This window comes from Urocitellus parryii, chromosome 11, assembly GCF_045843805.1.
Source record: "Urocitellus parryii isolate mUroPar1 chromosome 11, mUroPar1.hap1, whole genome shotgun sequence".
Lineage (NCBI taxonomy): Eukaryota > Metazoa > Chordata > Mammalia > Rodentia > Sciuridae > Urocitellus > Urocitellus parryii.
In genome coordinates this window covers 37,467,872-37,488,250 of record NC_135541.1, presented here as the reverse complement: position 1 = coordinate 37,488,250, position 20,379 = coordinate 37,467,872, and the positions used below count along the sequence as shown (strand labels likewise).

At 51.4% G+C, this 20,379-nt stretch overlaps 1 protein-coding gene across 3 annotated transcripts in view; it reads left to right on the top strand.

Moving 5' to 3' along the window:
* The first annotated feature begins 12,618 nt into the window (after positions 1-12,618).
* Ssbp3 (single stranded DNA binding protein 3) overlaps positions 12,619-20,379 on the top strand; it is a 157,386-nt gene continuing 149,625 nt past the window's right edge. For all 3 annotated transcript variants that reach the window (XM_026382031.2, XM_026382023.2, XM_026382015.2), the window contains exons 1-4: positions 12,619-12,939; positions 13,915-13,987; positions 14,209-14,270; positions 16,761-16,845. In XM_026382031.2, the coding sequence (XP_026237816.1) occupies positions 12,884-12,939; positions 13,915-13,987; positions 14,209-14,270; positions 16,761-16,845 (276 nt within the window). In that variant the 5' untranslated portion in view covers positions 12,619-12,883. The remainder of the gene's footprint in view (positions 12,940-13,914; positions 13,988-14,208; positions 14,271-16,760; positions 16,846-20,379) is intronic.

Below are 20,379 nucleotides of genomic sequence, written 5' to 3'. Positions count from 1 at the left end.
AGGGTGGCTGTCTGAGGGCGGGAGATGAAGGCTGGAAGGTAGGTCTCCTAAACCCAAGTCAGCCAGGGACCCATTATGAAAAAGAATGCCACAGACGGTATCACGTGTGCAGGCAAGTATAAGAGAGGCCTGCAGAGAGGCAGAGCGGTGAGGAGGAGAGATGGAACAGAAGAGGTAAGAGGCAAAGAAGGAGAGAGAGAAGCACAGTCAGAGGACCACAGAGCCGCAGAGGAAGCCGAGAGGAGAGAAGGGCGGTTTGCAGGAAGGGGAAAGGTGGGGGGGTGGGGAGAGGGAGAGAAACAGAGAAAAAGGGAATTTGCTCCACAAATGCTTTTTGAGCATGTGCAGTGGTTCGGTGCACCCCAGGCACCAGGGATGCGACAATGGACAACCTCTGCCCTCAAGGGTCTTTCTGGTAGGAGAAGAGAAAAACCGTGAGACAAGTAAAATCCAGAGAGAGGTGCGCAGAAAGAGCCAGAGGAGGGACCCAGGCAGAGACAGGGTGCAGAGATAAAGAGGGCAAGACACAGAGTGACAAAAGGTGGAGGCCCAGGAGCAAAAGCACAGGGACAGCATTCTGGAGGCGGGGAGAGGCACAGCTCAGCCACCGTCAACCTGTGGAACCTCTTTTCCTCTGAGCCAGACAAGTGCCCTGGGGGTGACTATGGCTTTTCATCCTCTCAGCGTCTTCTGAGGCAGGACTCGGTTCTCAATGATGAAGAAGTAGGTCTTGGGTTCCAGGGACATCAGCTTTGGAAGAGGTGGCCTTCAAAACTGTGGGCTGTGTTAGTCATGTTCCCAATATGACCCCTCACCACTCCAGGGACACACTGTTCTGGGCTCCTGGTCCTAAGCTGGCAGGATCCTGAGGGACTCACGCAGCATTCGGTGACTTCGGGGTGCTATGGCCTCATTAGGTGGAGAGTAAGCCAAGGCCCAAGCTAACGAGTGAGGATGGCTGCCTGGGCCTCCCAGGTTGGGGACAGCCTTGAAAAAGGGCATGGCATGGAGGTGGAAGCTGGGACCCATCGGCTAGGTGGAGGAGGGGACCTTCTCTAAGGCCCTGCAGCCTCAACAATTGTGTAGTCTAAGGATCACGTGAGAGTTAAGTTTTGGAAGAGACCTGTGTTTGAAAGCTGGGACTTTGACGGTTGCCGGTGTCGGTTTCCGTGGAAACAGGAATCGGAATCAGAGAATGAGCCTGTGAGCTGTGCTCTGGGTGCCCCAGATAGAGAGGGTGAGAGGGCCACCGGCTGGCTTTCTCCTCCAGCAGTCGTCTCTGGAGTCCTCAGCCCCACCCTGGTCTGATGGGGAGGGAGGGGCTGGAGCCCCTGCCAGAGGCAGAGCCTGAAAGGAGGTTTTGAACACGGGCCCCCCAGGGTCATACTCAACCTTTACAGAGCACTCACTGGGGTGAGTGGTGCTGATCTTGGTATCCCCACCCCTGCAGCACGCAGATGGAGTGGAAGGAGTGACTCAGTTGAAGAAACCTTGTCATTTCCAGAATATTTTTGGAATATTTGGTCAGGTTTTGTTACAAAACCTGGATCCTTCATTTCTTCCGCAGATGTGGAAGCCAGGTCCAGGGCATCAGAGGTGAGCAGGAAGCAATCTGTGGCTTCCCTCAGCATCCACAGGTGGCCAGGCAGAGCCAGGAGGCTGCTCAATTCAAACATAGAAGCTGCAAGGTGCCTTCCAGCCCCATCTCCAGCCTCCCTGTGCCCTGGTGCCTCTTGTACCCATGTGCCACTCCCTGGACCCACTGACTTGTGGGCCATCTCCTGCCCCTGGGCCTTTGCCCATGCTCTTGCCCTGCCTGGCTGCTCTGCCTGGTGCTCCTCCTTCAATGTTGCAGCCCCAAGGCACAGGCTGAGTCTCTTCCTCTCTGTATGCCAACTCTATCTGTGTCCCTTCCCTTCCCATCTTCTTAGGGACTTCATGTCAAGGTTGTCCTCTGCCTCCATCCCATACCCCTAGCCTCTCCCTCTCTACTGGCTCCTTCCAATCAGCCTAGAAGCAGGTCCCAGTCTCTCCTATCTTCAGCCATGGCACAGTGAAGCTCTTGTCACGAGTGCTGGCCTGTCTCTCACTCCCTCACAGCCCCACTTCTTGGAGGACTTGCCTGCACTTGCTGTCCCCTTTTGCTGACCCTCCCACTCCCCCACCTTCATGATCTGGCTTCTGCCACAGTGGCTCTCCCAAAACTGCTTCCACCAGGCCAACTGTGCCCTTCACAGAGTTCCTTCCATAGAGCCATCTCATGAAAACGGCTGCTCAGCCCCTCTCTTCCTGCAGTGCTCTTTCCTGGGCTGCTTCTTCCCGGGTTCCTCTCCAGGTACCCTTCTGGGCAGGTCCTGATCCTTCTCCTTCTCCTCCTCTTCCTTCTCCTTCTCCTTCCCTGGCTCCTCCTCCACCAGACTTGTTGGTGCTCCTCCCAGACCTGTCTCCAGCTTCTCCCATTACAGTCTAGGGAAGGCCACCTCTTCCAGTTCCCTTCCCCTGACCCCTGGGTCCATCTTGGCACCCCCACTCTATGCCCACAGGGGCCTGTGGCTCCATCATGACCCTGTCACATTAGACCAGAAGCCCTGGTGGAGCGGTCTGCTTCTCCTACAATCCGCGGACCAGGGAGTCTTTGTCCTGCACCCTCTTATTCACACATCCATCCGCATCATCCAGAACAATCCCTGGAAAGCAATGGACTGTGGAAGGAGGCAGAAGCTAGACCGTGAAGGACCTTGAACTTCTATGCTGAGGAGCTTGGACGTCATCCTGTGTGAAATGGGAGCCACCACTGAAGAGTTTCGAGCAATAACGTGCCCAGGTGAAATCTGTGCCTGAAACACGTCCCTCTGTCTGGCAAGGGAGGGTGGAGGAGAGCAGCCGTGTTCTGAAGAGCCATCGGGGGCTCTGTGACAACCCAGGGCTGAACCAGAGCAGTGAGAGGAGAGGGGAGAGACAGTGGCCGGCTCACTAGGTCCAGCTGACTACCCTGGATGCTGGCTGGGGTGCGGAAGAGGAGGAGCAGGGACTGACTCCCAGGTTTCTGGCAGGTGGCTGAGGTGGGGTTGGTGCAGAGATGGAGATAAGAACTGGATGGGGAGAAATGATCGATTCACTCCCAGACACGTGGACTTTGGGACTCTGGAGGGACACCCCATGGAAATGCCCTGTAACGAAACAGATGTGGTTCTGGTGCCAGAGGAGTGGAGCCAGGAGTCCCTGTCGTTGACTTCAGGGGTCATGTCCATGGGGAACATGCCCAGAGAGAGACAGAGGGGCAAGGTAGAGCCTGGGAGAAGCCCACATGTGGTGGGTTGCACTTACTATTCTGCAAATCTTTGGCCCCCTTCCTGCCCCATTGATGCTGGACTTGGCCATGTTAAGTGGAAGTGGGTGTGAGGCTTGGCTGGATTGCTGCAGCCTCTGGTGCTTCTTTTATTCCTTTTGGGGGTGGGAGCTACAGAAGAAGGAACTCAGAGGTGTGTTCACCACTGAGCTACATCTCCAGCCCTTTTTATTTTTTATTTTAAGACAGAGTCTCACTAAGTTGGTGAGGGCCTCCCTAAGTTGCCGAGGCTGGTCTCAAACTTGCCATCCCCCTGCTTCAACCTCTCGAGCCACTGGAATTACAGGCATGTACCACTGTGCCTGGCCTGGTGCTCCTTTTAATCTGAAAGGAACATGCCAGGCAGCCTCTGCCCTTGGGCAGGGAGAACCCTGGGGCAAACGCCAGCTGCACCCTGAGGCAGGAGCTGCTGCTCAGTTGACTACAGACCTGTAAAGGAGAAGTTAATGGCTTTTATTATAAGCCTCTGAGATTTGGGGGCCGTATGTTACGTCTGTTACATAACACTGTATTAGCAATAGCCTGACTAATAAAATTTTGAGAGGAAGCTGGAGAAAAAGAATCCTTTAGCCAGGCATAATGACTCACACCTGTAATCCCAGCAACTCGGGAGGCTGAGGCTGGAGGATTCCAAGTTCAAGACCAACCTGACTAATTTAGCCAGGTTCTAAGGACTTAGTGAGACCCTATCTCAAAATAAAAAGGGCTGGGGATGTGGCTCTATGGTTAAGCACCCCTGGGTTCAAAAATTGGGACGGGTGGTACCACTTCTGCTGTGGGAGGAGAGGGTTTTGGGTTTTTTTTTTTTTGGGGGGGGGGGATATGGGGCATTGAACCCAGGGGCATTTAATCACTGAGCCACATCCCTAGCCCTTTTTTATTTTTTTTTAATAAGCCTTTATTTCTTTTCTTAAAAAAATTGCTTTTTTTTTTTGAGAGAGAATTTTAATATTTATTTTTCAGTTTTCGGTGGACACAACATCTTTGTTTGTATGTGGTGCTGAGGATCGAACCCGGGCCGCACGCATGCCAGGCGAGCGCGCTACCACTTGAGCCACATCCCCAGCCCTCCCTAGCCCTTTTTTATACTTTATTTAGAGACAGGGACTTGCTGTATTGCTAAGTGCCTCAATAAGAGGCTGAGGCTGGCTTTGAACTTGCCATCTTCCTGCTTCAGCCTCCTGAACTGCTGCAGGACAAAGACCAATCTTTTTAGCTGGCCCTGAAGAGCCCAGCCCCCGCTAATTAACATAGTCTCTTCTGTTTGGCACAAAGTCTACTCTCTCCTCCCCCCAGTTCCTGCTCAGAGCTGGCTCTAGACTTGGCCTCTTCCAGACAGCTTTCCTCGGGGCTCCTTTTAGTCTGAAAGGAACATGCCAGGCAGCCTCTGTCCCAGAGCAGGGAGATCCATGGGGCAAACTCTGGCTGGAGGATCACAAGTTCTAGGCCAGCCTCAACAACTTACCAAGAAATAAGAAATAAAAAGGGCTGGGGAGGCTCTGTGGTGGCGCTCTTGCCTAGTATGCAGAGAGGTCCTGGGATAAAGCCTTAGTGCTAGGGAAAAAAAAAAAAAGTTTCTGGTAAAACATACATAAGATAAAATTACATTTGTAACCATTTTAAGTGTACAGCTCAATGGCATTGAGTACATTCACATTGCTGTGGAACCATCCCTTCCCCTCCGCAGAACATTCCATCTTCCCAAAATGAAACTCTGTATCCATTAAACAATAGCTCCAAATTCCCTTCTCCCCTCAACTCCTGGCAATCACCATTCTTCATTCTTTCTTTTTTCTTTTTTGGTAGCAGGGATTGAACCCAGGGGCCCTCAACCACTGAACCACATCCCCAGCCCTTTTTATATTTTATTTAAAAATAGGATCTCAATGAGTTGCTTAGGGCCTCATTAAGTTGCCAAGGCTGGCTTTGAACATGATCCTCCTGCCTCAGCCTCCTAAGTGCTGGGATTACAGGCATGCGCCACTACGCCCAGCCATCATTCTACTTTCTGTCTCTGAATTTGACTACTCTAGGGGTCTCAGATGACTAGAAGTATATAGTATTTGTCCTTTTGAGTTTGGCTTATTCATTTTCCATAATTCAATGTTCACCCATATTGCAGAAAATGTCAAAATTGCATCCCTTTTTAGGGCTGAATAATATTTCATGGTATGCATACCACATTTTTTTTTTTTTAATCCACCTATTTGTCAATGGACACTGGGAATGTTTCTATCTTTTGGCTGTTGTGAATAATGTTGCTATGAACGTTATTTGCAAATATCTGTTTGGGTCCCTTCTTTCAACTCTTTTGGGTATATGCCTAAAAGTAGAATTGATGGATCATATGGTCATTTTATGATCTTTTTCAGGAAACTCTTTCACAGTGACTTTACCATCTTATGTTCCCACCAACAGTGTAAAAGGATTCCAATTTCTCCATATCCTCACCAGCACTTGTTATTTCCCATTTTTGCTTGTTTTGTCTTGCTTTTGGGTAATAGCCATCCTAATGGGTGTGAAGAGATCAGTATAGTTGACTCCAGCCATTGCTGTAGTAATCTGCTTCTTGCAGTGTTACCTGGCAGCCTCTCCCCCATGAACTTCTGCCTTGAGGTTTCTCTGATGCCATGGCAAAGGATATTTTCAGAACCCATAGACATTCTGCTCCTGTCATAAGAATCAATTGTCAGTAACTCCACGAAGCAGGGCTCCCCCCTACAGACCTCTCCTGTGCCTAGAACATTTCCCCTCCTCTAGGCAAGGTTTATTCCACTTCCTTCCTTTTCAGCTCAAATGTTACCTCCTCAGAGAAGCCCTCCCCCTACAGACCTCCCCCACCAGATCAGCACTGTGTTACTTGCTTTTGTGCACTGCAGATGGGAAGCCTCTCTGTAATTGGGAGAGATCTCCTCTACTAATTGTTCTGAGCACTGGGCAGTCTGTACTACTCATAAGCTCTGTGCCTGGAGAATTAACCACCTTGCCAGGCATGGTGGCATACACCTGTAATCCCAGCAACTCTCGAGGTCGAGGCAGGAGGATCACAAGTTCACAGCCAGCCTCAGCAACTCAGTGAGGTCTTAAGCAACTTAGTGAGATCCTGTCTCAAAATAAAACTTAGAAAGGACTGGGGATGTGGCTGAGTGGTTAAGCATGCCTGGGTTCAGTACCAAACCAAACCAAACAAAAAAACCTTTTGCTGGGCAGTCGGAGCCACACAGAAGGAGGCCTTGCTTGTCTTGTTCACCATTGAATCCTCAGCACCCACCATGATGCCCAACCCAAACCAGATGTTCAGAAAGCCCTTGCTAAACAGATTGTTCTATCAACATGTAACAATTTTTTTTTTAAATGAGTACCTGTGTAAAAGGTGAAGATAAAAACCCCAGAGTGTTTAAACCCTAATGAGGGAAATAGGTAAGAAAAAATAAATACATACTATGTCAGGTGGTGATGGTTGCTATGGAGAAAAGCAGAACAGAATGGGGGCAGGTGTCTTTCTCTAGAGGTTCCTTTGGCAGGGGCTGTGGGGATGCTGACCTGGAGGAAGGCAGGGAGGGGAAAGAGACGTGTTCAAGCGGAGAGGCCAGCAGCACCCAAGGTGTAGGCCAGTGAGCGTACCTGGCCCACTGGCCCAAGGCAGGCTCAGGACTTGCCTTGTGAAGGGCACAGCTGCTAAGGGACCGGCAGAAGGAACGGCACCGGGTGCTAAGACACTCCAGATGGCCTCCTGGAGGGTTATGCAGAAAAGTCAAAAGACTGGACATGGGAGGCGAGTTGGGGCGCAGCAGCCAGAGGCAGCATCTCCTCCCCAGCCATCAGGACATGGCCTGGTCTTGCACTTCTGGCACTTCCCCAGACCCTTGGCTCAGGGCTGAGACATATTAGGTGTTTCTAGACCAAACTAAACCCATTTTATCCATTGTCTAAAACCTGTTTTGCTATGACACCAGCTTAGAATGCACAAGTGTCCATCAGAAGACTTTTTATTTTGCTACTCGGGGTTGAACCCAGGGGTGTTCTACGACTGAACTGCATCCCCAGCCCTTTCTCTTATTTTATTAATTTATTTGATTCGGTATCAGGGACTGAACCTAGGGATGCTTAACCACTGAGCCACATCTCCAGCCTCTTGCTCTCTCTTTTTTTTTTGAGACAGAGTCTCACTAAGTTGCCCAGGCTGGTCTCAAATATGTGACCCTATGCCTCAGCCTCCTCAGTGGCTGAGATCACAGGCATGTACCACTGCACCAGGCTCCTAAACACCTTTGGTCTTAAACCTAAGTCCACCTGCTTGTTCTCAGCACCTCTATTTTCTGGCTTGCTGTGCTAGAATCTTTTTCAATTTATGGAACATTTCCCCAAACATGATCTCTGCTAAGCCCCAAACCACCTCCTAAAGTGGCTCCTTTCCAATGTCCAGAGGTCAGCAGGACCATGGGCTCAGCCAGGCTGACTGGCCTGCCCAGGATTCCCCATCAGATCCCATCTCGCCCTTCCTGCCTGCCCTCAGTGGGTACTAGCACCCTCCTTACACAGACAGGGCACTGAGGCTCAGAGGGGCAGCATCACCCTGCCAAAGCCTGCCAGCAAAGCAGTGAAGCCAGGCCTCAAAGCCAGGTCACAGGCTCCCAGGCTTTGCACTCTTCCCAGAGAGTCCCCTGATCCTTTGGGGGAAACTTCTGCTAAAACCAGGGCTGACCAGCCTGGCCTGAGCCTCGTTGAGGAAAAGCCCAGGATTTTGGTCAGAAATCTTCTGCAATTAGGAGAAGGAGCCTGCTGCAGGGAGGAGGGGGAGGGGCTGGATGCTTAGCTTCCATGGATAAAGCCCAGGGAGGGGGTGAGGGGAAGCCCAAGCCTCCCAGCAGCTGGGAGGAACTCTGGAATCAGGCAGAGGAAACCAGATCCCCAACTGCACTGGCAGGCACAGCCTCCGGGGTTGAGCCCAAGAGCCTGAAGTCCCTCTCCTTTAACAGCTACCTTCTGGCCTCCACCAACCTGGCTCCAGGGCCCAGGATTTCTGCTGCCCCAGTTTCTGGCGGCTGGGAGAGGAAGGAGTGCCCATCCCAGCCTAGGCCTGGCATCTTCCCTCCTCTCCCCCAGCTCCCACCTTGTCTGCTGCTTCCTCCAACTTGTCTTTCTGTCCCCTTTACCATATTGCTGAATACCAGAGTCCCTCAAGGAATGACAATCATTCCCTGACCCTGAGGAGTCACATCCCTTTGGAGGAAATGCATAGTGGACCATATTCATGCAGTATGGCCAGGGCAATCTGCCCTGGTCAGGGGAGGCAAGCCTGACCCCAGACTGGGAGTCCAGAAGGGATCCTGGGAAGACCCTCTGAAGGTGGAGATGATGCTACTTGCCCAGCTGGATTTTGGAGGTATTAGGAGTATTTCACAGGAAGAGGCCTTGGGTGGAGAAGTTCACCAGTGTAAGCTCAAGGGCTAAGGACTTCTGTCTGGTTTATTACTCAGGGCCTAGGAGAGGGCTTGGCACATAGTAGGTATTCATTGAACAGGTCCTAAAAGAAAGAGAAAAAGAACGGAAGAGTGAGACACACACACACACACAGAGGGAAGGAGGAGAAAGGGAGAAACAGGAAGACAGGGAATATGAGTCTAGAGTGGATGTGTGAAATGACTTGGTCATTTTGAGAATTGAAAATACAAATAGAGATATGAACAATGGTGGTATATATGTGTATTAAAAGTTGTAATGCAAAAAAAATACAAGAGTACATGTATAGTGGCATAAGTTGGCGGGAACATACTGTATGTAAAGAGATACAAAAAATAGTGCTCTCTATGTGTAATAAGGAATGTAATGAAAAAATAAATAAAGTAAAAAAGAAAATACAGTCCTTCCAGGTGGCTGTGGCTCAGATGGGTGGGGCTGAGTGGAGGTAGTGACACTATCTAATCCTATTGTGGGTGGTGTCTGTTTCTTATCTCCCCACAAAGACCAGAGCTACTTGGGGGATGGGCTGATTCCCACCTCCACCCCAAAAGCCCCTCCCTGGGACTCCTAGTACCTATGAGTGACAATATGCACACAGGTATCAAACTCTTGCTGGGTTTGGGAGATACACAGATGACTCAGACTTGGATCCTGCTGTCCTCTGTGGTGAGGGAGACAGACAGTAAACAGCTGGCTACATAATTGGCAGAATGGATGGACAGCTACTATGCAGGTTCAAATAAAATGAATCAAAAGCAAAGGTGACAGAGGGATGAGTTTTGCTCCAGGAGAAGCAGGAAAGATTTTGGAATATGGCTTTGGAGGGGATGTGAGCCTTAAAGAATGATGTAGAGCTGGACCTGGGGGCACACACCTGCAATCCTAGAAACACAGGAGGCTGAGGCCAGAGGATTGCAGGTTTGAGGCCAGCTTGGTATCTTAGTGAGACTCTATTTCAAGATGAAAAAAGGGTTTGGGGATGAATCTCAGTGGTAAAGTACTCCTGCATTCAATCCCCAGTACCTTGGAAAAGAAAATGGTGAAATGGCGAGGGAAGGGGTTGGGGACTAAGGACATCAGGCCAAAGATTTAGTTCAGGGGAAGTGGGGACTGGGGGTTCTAGCAGGATAAGGTAGACTGGGGTCTGGACTTGGGTGCTTGGACTTGCTTCTGATCTCACCATGGTGGATTACTGTGCCAGCAGCCACACACCTTGTTGGGGCTGCATGGTGGTCCTGCTTCCAGGGAACCCATCAGCTTTCTCTGGTCAATATGCAGGGAGGTTAAGACACCTTCCTGCTTGAGCCCCCACCCCCCATCCTGTTTTAGCTCCACCAAGAACCCACATGGGGCCTCATTCTGTGTCAAGCCCCAGCAAAGGGCAGACCACAGGAATTAAGTGCCTGACACAGGGTCCCCCAATACCCACCCTTCCTCCTCTCACACATGCTCTCAAAGACGGGGCTAGTTCTTTTGGACAGGGCCAAGAGAAAAAGAAAGAAGGGAAATCTTAGCCCTCAGAACCTCCATCTTCTACCCTACTTTGTCATTGGACAGGCTAGGAAACTGACAGTGCAGATGGCCCCGCCCAGATAAGGTATGGCCCACCTGGGAGACACTGCCTCTGTTAAGTGGGCAGTGCTTTCCCTCCGTCAGAACCCAGCGATCCTCAATCATCTGAGGGCCTTGCAGACACAAGATGAGTCAGGCATCTTGTGAGTCAGTGTGTTGACAAGCCATCCCTGGCCATTCCTAGTCCATCAAAAACAGAAGGAAGTCCAGGGAAAGGGCATAAGCAGGCCGATTTCATTAGTGTGGGCTCTCAGGCACCTTAAGTTGGCTCTATTAAATTAACCCGCCTAAGGGAAAAAATAACTGTAATTATTTCCTTCTCTCCCCTATCATGGTATTTCAACTCCCAATCTCCATGCTTCTTCCCTCATTGATAAAATAACCTTAAACTAGGAGCTAGAACAGAGACAACTCAAAACTAGGGTTCAATGTTTCCCTTTTTTCTTCCCTCTTCCCCTCCGTGAGCTCTGGGTCTTTGGCTGAGCGGAGTGAATCCAGAGGTGTCCATAGGGCCTGGCTCTATTTTAATTTAGGGAGGCTGTTAGACTGAGCAGAACATTATTCCAAAAATGTACCCAGAGTCTCCTTCCTGAACCAATGCAGATCAGTTTGCTGCGGGGCATTTCTTATAAAAGCCCCTTTTCTCTCTTCTACAGAGCAAAATAAGCAAACTTTAATGGTAGGGAATTATTGTTTATTTTGTTGAAATCTAGTTCTGAGTTTTTCTACTTGAAACGTGTTTTCCCCAGGACACTGACCTATCCTTTAATTGTTTGGTGCGAGGCATGTTAGGGGGAGGGGCGTTACTTGTTTATTGGAACAGCGCAGTTAAAAAAAAAAAAAATCAACCTAGGCTAACAGTTTCAAGGCTCCCCTAAAGATGTATCCAAACAGGCAGCCAATCAGCGCTTACACAGCTTTTTCTGCTTGACTCTTTTAAAGAGACAGTGCCGATAGTGTTTTATCACATTTAAAGAGAACAGCGCTCTAAAAACAGCCCCGAAAATTGGGGAGCCTTCCCCTATTTCGCCGGTTTCTCGTTTTAAGGGTCTCTAATGAGGGTCACTTAACGTATTCTCAAGGATCTTGGCGTGGGCAGAAAGGAGTCAGTAGCAAAGAGCTGGGTCACTCTGCCAGCCCCCCTCTCAATTTCCCATTGTACACCTGGGTCACTGACAATGGAAGCTTCCCCTCCCCCCACGCCCGACTCTCACCCCCCCACTCCCCAATTTAGCTTCATTTATTTGAAGTTTGCAGATCTCTGCGGTACGCATTCGGAGTCGCGGGGCCCCCAGGTGACGTCCCCTCGTCCCCCCAGCCCCGAACTGCACCTTTCCGGGTGGAGAAGCCGAGGGGCTAACTTGCCTGGGCTGGCAAATCTTGGAAATTTGGGAGAAATCACTCAGCCTCCCTTTAGACTAAGTCCCCCGTCCCCTCCCCCCAGGATCCCCAAAGCACGCCAAGGGCCATTTTCGCGCGGCTCCACTTTGGGGTTTTCCAAAGTATTTTAATGATCTAGTAAAGGAGCAGCCGCGCGTCTCGGCGCCGGCTCAAGCGCCCAGTTCCCAGCGTGGAGCCCGGCCGGGCGCTCGAAAGCCAGGCTAGGCGCTAGGGGCCCGGGGGGCGGGGCGGCGGGCCGGGCTGGGTCTGGGGAGGGGTCGGGATCGGACCTGGTGGGGGGAGCACGAGATAAGGGTAGGGCGGGCGCGGGCCGCGGCGGGGTGGCAAGGCCGATAAGCGGAGGGCCGCGCAGGAGGGGCGAGCGCGCTCCGTTGGGGTCCGCGCCCCCTCCCCTAGGAGCCGTCGCAGCGCCCCCTGCCCCCGGGGTGTGCGGGGGGAGCGCTGGCCAGACTCCCAGCGCCGGGAGCCCCAGCGCCCCCGCCCGGCCCGCACAGCCCCCGCTGGTCCACAGCGCCGAGGCTCGCCCCCGTACACCCCCGGCCGGGCGCAGGAGCGGCCGCAGCTCGTGGAGGCGGCGCAGCGGGACTGCCGCGGCCGGCGCTGACAGGGCGTCCCTGCCGGCCGCCCGGGCCCACCCCCGCGCGCCGATTGGCCGAGGCGGCCGTCCGTCGCGGGGCGTTGCCGCCCGCCGCGCTCCCTGCCCGGGCAGCCACGTTCGGTTGAGCTCCAAGTAGACCAGCGGCGGCGGCGGCGGCGGCAGCGGTGCCGGAGGCGCAGAGGGCGGCGCAGGCGGAGCCGGGCGGCGGGCGCGCGGGCGGTTGGGCGAGCGAGCGAGCGAGCGGCGGGCAGCCGGGCGGCGGCGGCACAGCGCAGGCCGAGCCGGCGCGGGAGGAGTTCCAGGGCGATGGGGCCGCGGCCGGGGCTGACGCTTTGACAGCTGGAAAGAGCGCGGAGCCAGCGCCGGGGGGGAGGGAGGGAGCGCGGCGAGCGGAGCGCGAGCGAGCGAGCGCCGGGAGGGGGCCAGGAGCAGGGCAGCTCGGCAGAACCGGACGGTAGCGGCGGCGGCGGCGGGGCTCGGCGCCCTCTTCTCTGCAAACCATGTTTGCCAAAGGCAAAGGCTCGGCGGTGCCCTCGGACGGGCAGGCTCGGGAAAAGTAAGCCCCCTTGCGAGTGGCGGCCGCGCGCCCCCAGGCTGCTGGCGGGCGGGTGGTGGGAGGCAGGTGGGCGGGCGGGGGTCTGGGGGCTGCTAGTCCTCCGGCCGCGGGGCTCGGCTTGCCTGCCCGGCCCCTTCCCCTGGTCGCAGCGAGGGAGAGCCCATTGTTGGGAGCCGGCGGAGGTTGGGGCACCCGGGAAGGGGCGGCGGGGCTAGCCGCTGGCCAGGGGTACTTGGTGGCCTCGCGGCCGTCGGGGCGCCCGCGGTGAGGGGTGGGCGAGATCCCGCAGCGAGTCGGCGCGCTCGCCCCAGCCCAGGCGCTTGTCGCGGAGGCTGCACTTAGCCCACCCGGATCGGGCAGGGGGCGCGTGGCTTCTGCAGCCCCGAAGACTCCTTTTGTCCGCCCGCGGCGTGAGGAGTGCGTGCCGGGGGCTTTGTTCGGCCGGGAGCGCTTTCCCTTCCCAGCCCGCGGCCTTGCTGTCGGCTCCGCGCCCTCCGGGGCGCGGACTGGGCAGGGACAGCGGCGCCGGTTTGGCCCCAGGCTTGGGGGGACAGTTGTTTGCGGGGAGGTGATGAGGGCGGCCCTTTGCTGCCCTCTCCAGAGCGCGCCGAGCACCCGAACTAGGGCTGAGTTCGCTCGGACCCCAAAACTGGGGTGAGGGTGCCAACAGGAGTGAATAGGGAAAAGGAGGTTGGGTCGGGTGCCCTGCGAGTTTGAGACTTAGATGGGTTTGGCCCCCGACACCACTTGGAAGTTCAAGTTTGGGGGCCGCTCTCCAGCCCTGTGGTTTGAGGCAGCCGGTCCCTGGTACCCTCCCCCTAACTGTTAGCCTGGCGGCCCTGCCTGGGGTGTTAGCTGCTCACCTTTGGTGGGGGCCACATGGGGACAGCACAGTCGGGACTTAGAGCCTACTGGCAAGGTCCGGAGAGTACCCGGTGTGTTTTGACCCATTCCTCTCACTTTGTCCTCTTCCAGGTTAGCTTTATACGTCTACGAATATTTACTGCACGTAGGAGCACAGAAATCTGCACAGACCTTCTTATCAGAGGTGAGTGGGACTCCCCCAGCATCCAGTTTCTTGACACCCCCTCCTCCCCACTATTCTTAGAGCCTTTGTTTTCAGGAGCAGCCACTGTGGCCACCATTTTGAATTTTTATCACCTTTTGGCATTTATTGTTGGTGGGTCTTCACAGCCTTTTGGCTCTGGGAAGCCCCCCGCCTGCCCTCCTCTCTGCTTCTCTAAGCTGCCTCTGCTTCCTCTTTTCCAGATTCGATGGGAAAAAAACATCACGCTGGGAGAACCGCCTGGGTTTTTGCACTCCTGGTGGTGGTAAGTTTGTGTGATAGTTTTGAGTGTGTGTGTTTTGTTCTGAGCCCTGGGTCCAAGCAAACAAAGACCAGAGGCTTGAAACGGTGGCCCTCCACCTTTACTTTACACAGAGCAGGGCACTTCTGGGTGCCTGGACCAGGTCTGGCCAAAGAGGAAAGGGCCGAAGAGGCTGCTGCCTAAAAGTTTTTTCCTGGTGTTTCCCCTCCTCTAGAAAACCAACTAATCTTATGGACTAGGGTAGAAACTTCTTGCTTTTCCATCCCACTCTGGGGCACTAGGCAGGGGCTTGAAAAATCCTTGAAGGGTTTTTGTCAGTCCTGCATGCTGCTTTAATTAGAGAGGAGTGGGGGCAGGGCTGAGTGGTGGGGACACCAGGTCTGTTCTACAACTGGTCTGTCCTTTCTTTTTCTTCTGTAAGCTCCAAACCATAAGAGGGACATCTCCTGGTCTTTTCCACACACTCTGAGAAAAAGCAAGAAAGAGTTGCCACTTCCTGTAATGATACTGATTCAGACTGACTGGACCTTCCTGTCCTCTGTGCCATCCCCCACCCCCAGCATCCCTGAACCCACAAAGCTTTATTTTACCAAGAACTTTAACTGCCTAGAGGTGACCTGGTGCTCTCTCCTCTTCTGTGACCCTCTCTTCAGGCTTGTGGGTCTTACTGCTCTGAGACCACAGCAGTCTGGCCTCAGCATGGGATCCTGGAAGGCAGGAGGGAGGCTTAAGGGTCAAAAGTAGCAAGTTGTCATGTGTGTGTGACCTGTGTGTTTTGTGGGACTGATTGGTGGAGTCTTTGACATCCTTTTGAAAAGGAAAAGAAAGCAGAGTGGCTTTTGATATTTTGGTGGAGTTCAGGAAAACGGAATGTCTCCTGGTTGGGATCTTAGCACATTTACCTGACCGCCGGCTCGGGTTACTGTTTCAAGTCTCTTTGAACAGTGGGAGGATGAAGTGTCTGTTCTAACTTGTGCAGAGAAAATGAGTTTTTAATTACTTCTGCCAACCTCCCAACTGCCGGTGTTGAAGGCGTCTGATGTGGCGTAAGGATTCCACCTGTAGGAGCGGGTGATAGGTTGGCTGCAGTTGTTTTTGGAGGGGAGTGTGTGGATGGGGTTGGTGGGTCTGGCTGCCTGGATCTTGTAGAAACTTAAGCTTTTGAGTGAAAGTTAACTTAAAGGGTCTGGAAATTTGGAGTCTTGAAGACCTTTTATGTTTGGAGGAGTTTAATCCAAGGTGCAGTTCCAGAAGGCTGGAAAGGGCTTTCTGTAGCCACCACCGCTCCCCTGTAGCCGTAGAAGTCCCCAGTTTTCTGTTATATCCAGAATCCCTGAAGCTTCTCCATCCTTGTCTCAGCCGCAGGAATGTGGAGTCTGTTGTGCTGGGCTCAGGTTGTGGTAGCTCTGAGTGGCTGTGGTCTGGTTTGTTAAAAGTCGCCTCCTGCGATTTGACACTGAGCAAAAGACCACGGCTTTCTGGAGCCAGAGGAAGCAGTGGAGCTGGTCTGATGGGGGCAGGCTGCATGTATTCACACACCTTAAGTGAGATGCTTGTCTGATGACTGGAGCTGGCTCTGAGGGGCGCAGGAGCACTGAACTGTGAGTCAGACCTTGATTCTGTTGTCCACTGTACCCTTCAAGCTGGTTCTGTCCCAGGCCTTGGCTCCTGGTCTAGAATGTTTCTAAGGCCCTTTGTTAATACCAGTGACTACTCTGTGTTCATATAGCACTCTCCTGGTTTGCAGAGGACTTGTGTGTGTTCACAGTTCATACCAAGTGTCGGAGGGATCATATAGAATCACAAGGCTGGGGTGGTCGTTCTGGGTCTGCTCTCCCCTCCACAGTCCTTACTGAATGGATGCTCTCTGAAGAGGGCCCTGAGTTTCGTGGAGATGCTTGGCTGTCCACAGCCTCCCCTTGGTCTGACATGTGTTTTTTGGTGGGTGGGAGAAGTAGGGGTGTGGGCTCTGGGATTAAGAACCTGTGAGGTTCCCTAAATTGACATAATTGCAGATTGCTATGCTTGTGAATCATAGTTGTGTGTTTTGACAATTTAGCCTTTTTATAGTATGTGGCCATTTTGTTTTGGGGTGGTAAAAGGGACACAGATGGGACAGGCATGGATTCCCCAGATTCCTACCTTGTGATATACCTGTGGGTGGGTTGGGCTAATCCTCCAAGCTTTAGTGGCTCCAGTGGGGAGAGGATCACTCCGTTTATAGTACATGGTCGCCATGGGCAGTATCATCAGCATGAGGCGTGCCGTTCATAGCAGGCGCGTGGTAGGTGGGAACTATTATTCTTATTACAAATGTCTGTCTTGCCAGAGAGCTCGGGTCTGTTCTGTTTTCTAGGCTTGAGTTTGCCCAGCGAAAGTGGGAAGGTGGAGTAGAGCCTGGAGGAGACCTGGAGCTGTTAGCATTGAGCATTGTGCACTTTCTGTTGTATACAGAAGTAACAATTAGTAACCTGATCTTATTTTATTTTGCAGCGTATTTTGGGACCTTTACTGTGCAGCTCCTGAAAGGAGAGACACTTGTGAACATTCGAGTGAAGCAAAAGCCTTTCATGATTACGTGAGTAACAAATCTTTAATCCTGGCAATAATTACAGGGTTGGATAGCTCTAACTTCTTCAGTACCAAAAGCAAATATACAGCCAATTGGCAGTGGTCTTTATTTTCTCCTTGCCTTTCTTTTCCTTCTCCTGCCCACCCACCTCCCTGCTGCCCTCCCCTCGTACCCCCCTCCCGCAGTGTTCTAACTTGGTGAGTGGTATTTCATTATGTTGTAATTATGCAAAAGAATGTAGATACCTATCTGGAGAATTGAACGATGTTGTGCAGGGCTTAGCAGGGCTCAGACCATGTGAGGTTTGTGTGAAGAATGGACAGTTAGCTGGGAGGAAGCTGAGCCGGTTTGATGTTGGCCTAAGAGAAAAATCAGCACAACCAAAAATTAAAAAGCAAATATGAAACTTGGAATGGAAAGGGTGGTTGAATGGGTACTCTTTTCCAGAGAGTGATCTTTCAAATTTTGGAGGGTGCAGGTGTATGTGTGGTGGGTGAGGCTCGGGTTCTATATACTAAGATGATGTGTAGTCTGGGGCACTCAACTAGTCCATAATCCTGTGTCCAAAATGTTCTTTGAACTAGTTAATTTGATCAGGTTGTGGTACCTTCTACCCTAACATTCACATTTTACCCTTAGATGAGTTTCTTTAGATTTGTGAACTTATTATATGAGAGATGTCTGCCTTTTGTCCATCTCCCATGGTAATCTCCTTCAAAAAAAGACTTCAGATCTGGGTAGGGTTGGCGTCATGTTTTGTGATCTCATGAAATAAGTTAGGATCTGTCAGAAAACAGAAAAAGAAGTGTCTGAAGGTCTTCCTTGACCTCCTTTCAGTTCTTAACTTCTCACTGGATGTACATGGTCGAATGTTTGCGTGCAAGTGTGTGCACATGGTAGGGGATCTGTTGGATCTTGCACTTTGGTATGAGATGGGTAGGAATGGTCCCTGTGCTCTGAGCATGGAAGCTGGTTCCTTGAAGGTCATCAGGTCCCATCTGCTTGTCCAGACCATCTGTATCCCCCGCATGCAGTTTGAAATTGGCATAAGAGAACAGATCCCATCTGGATGAGTTTCACAGGTGGTCACATCCCAATGTCATAAATATCATCATGGTGGAAATTTCTCCTGTAGTAGAAGTTAGGGACTGAGCTGGAGGCTTGCTGGTTTTTAGCATCTTCAGTGTGATGGAATTTTGTTATGACTGAAAAGTTAGTGCCTATGGAGTGGAATGCTGAGGAAATTGACCGGTTCTTGTGCCCTCTTCAGGGTTGAGAAAGAGAAACAAGTGAGCGGTACTTCTGGCCTGGTAAACTTTCAGTAGTAAAAAAGAGAGGTGACTGTTTCACTTGTGATGTGGTTCTTCTGGGAAAAAATCCCATGGTGATGATCATAGGTTTTCCTGAACTGGAGCTTCGGGGAGGAGAAGAGGTAGAGTAGCCATATAAAAATAATTGGTGAGTTTGACTTTTCTACCTGGTAAAGAAAATCTTGCTCTTTTTTGTTGTTTTTTTTTCGAGGTACTTGGGATGGAACCCAGAGTCTGTGCTTGCTAGGCAAGCAGTCTCTTACTGAGCTTATATCCCCAGTGCTTTTGTTTTAGGCAGGGGGGCTTCTGGGTATTTAACCTAGGGGCATTTTACCACTGAGGTGTATCCCCAGTCCTTGTTTATGTTTTTGTTTTGAGATAGGGTCTCACTAATTCACTGAGGGCTTCCTTCTGTCTCAGCCTCCCGGGTGGCTGAGGTTACAGGTGTGTGCCACTGTGCCTGGCTTTTATTTATTTATTTATTTATTTAATCTGTGGACAGCCACCCTGTGTTGCTTGTCTTTGACTGCTTTGCAGATGGCTTCATTTTGGAGTGGGTGGATGGATGGGAGGACCCATTTCAAGCCAGTCTCTTGGTATAAGAGTTCTATGCTCTCTTTTATAGTTTACTTTTTAGAGAAGTTAATGATTTTTCAACCAAGTTTGGTGCTCTAGAAAATAATGTGAGACTCTCTTTGACAATTTGTCATGGTCTGCCCCCTTGAAGCAACGTGGTGGCTGGGAAAACTTGACCGTGGGTGTGCCGCCAGTAACTTGTTGAGTGGAGTGGCAGAAGCGTTGTGTGAGACTGCTGAGGTTGGCGCTGACATTGAGATGATGCGACTAAGAGATGAAGTCACATTGATTGAGGTCCATGGTTCATAACTTTGAGGAGCAAAACGTTTTTTCCTAGATTGGGATCCCCTGGTGTCCTACGACCCAAGAGTCTGATCAGGAAATCAGTGAGTGATGAATGGAGATTTTGAAGGAATGAAGGGGTGGCATGGAGTTGGGAGGACAGCAACAGAGATGCAACTGGAAAATGAAGAAATAAATACTTGAGCTGGAGATGTATCAGAGATAGAGCACTTTCCCAGCGTGTGTGGAGCCCTGGTTCAATCTCTAGCACCACACAAAAAAGAAAGAAATATTTAAGAAAAGGAGCTGGGTGCCGAGGCACACACTTGTAATTTCAGCAGCTCTGGAGGCTGAGGCAGGAGGATCCCAAGTTCAAGGTCCTATAAAAAAAAAATAGAAAGGGTTGGGGATATAGTTCAGTGATAAGTGCCCCTGCATTCAATCCCCAGTGCCAAAAAAAAAAAAAAAATAAAAAAATAAAAAAAAAAAAGAAGAGGAAGAAGAAGAAAAGGAATCCTCTGTTTCTCTTTGTCTTTCTCAAATCTTCATGTAGTCTCTGTTTCCATTCCTGTCATCTAGTTAGCCATTGTTCCTTTTGCTAAAATTATTGTGATAGCTTCTGGATTCCCTTCTTCCTACCTGGAATGCATTTCTCTCTGTCCACTCAAATCCCATCCATCTTCTAAGTTCTTCTTCTTGGAGGACTTTTATGATAGTTTTCTGCACATGCAAACCACTCCATCTCGGTGTTGGTCAAAGCCACCTCTACCAAGCCTCTGTTGGCAGCTGTCCACATGCTGGACTAGGTGCTCTCTGCTGCAGGTTCAGTCCCTCATTTCACCTGGCTGGAGACTCTGGGAGAGAAAATTTGTTCCCTGCTCCATTTTGTATATTTAACTGAGGCACAGAGAGGTGAATCCTAGGGACAGAGTTAGATTCTGGGGTACTGCCCGGCCCTGCCCTTCAGGCCTCCCAGCAGGGGTAGTTTGTTCTCATTCTTCTGGCCAGCTTCTCCTTTGGGTTGGTCTTTCTGGCTCCAGCTTATTAATTTTTTCCATGGCAGAGAATATGAGCTATTCATCTTTGTAGTTCCATAATACCTTCCACGTAGTAGGCTCATGTGTTGATGGAGTGAAGGAGTTAAGTAAGGGTAAAAACACAAATAATTTGGGTCAGGGAGTAACCTGACCTGGAGCAGCCAATAGAATATTGGAAGATGTTCTTTCAGTGCCTTAAATTTTGTGGGCAGTCTTGAACAAGATGATCTTAATGTTGGCTAACTAGTTGTCTTAAGTCTGGAAATCAAGGGGAGTGTGAATAAGAGTGTTAACTGGCCTTGTGTTTTCTGTCAGGATTTTCACAGGGTAGGGAG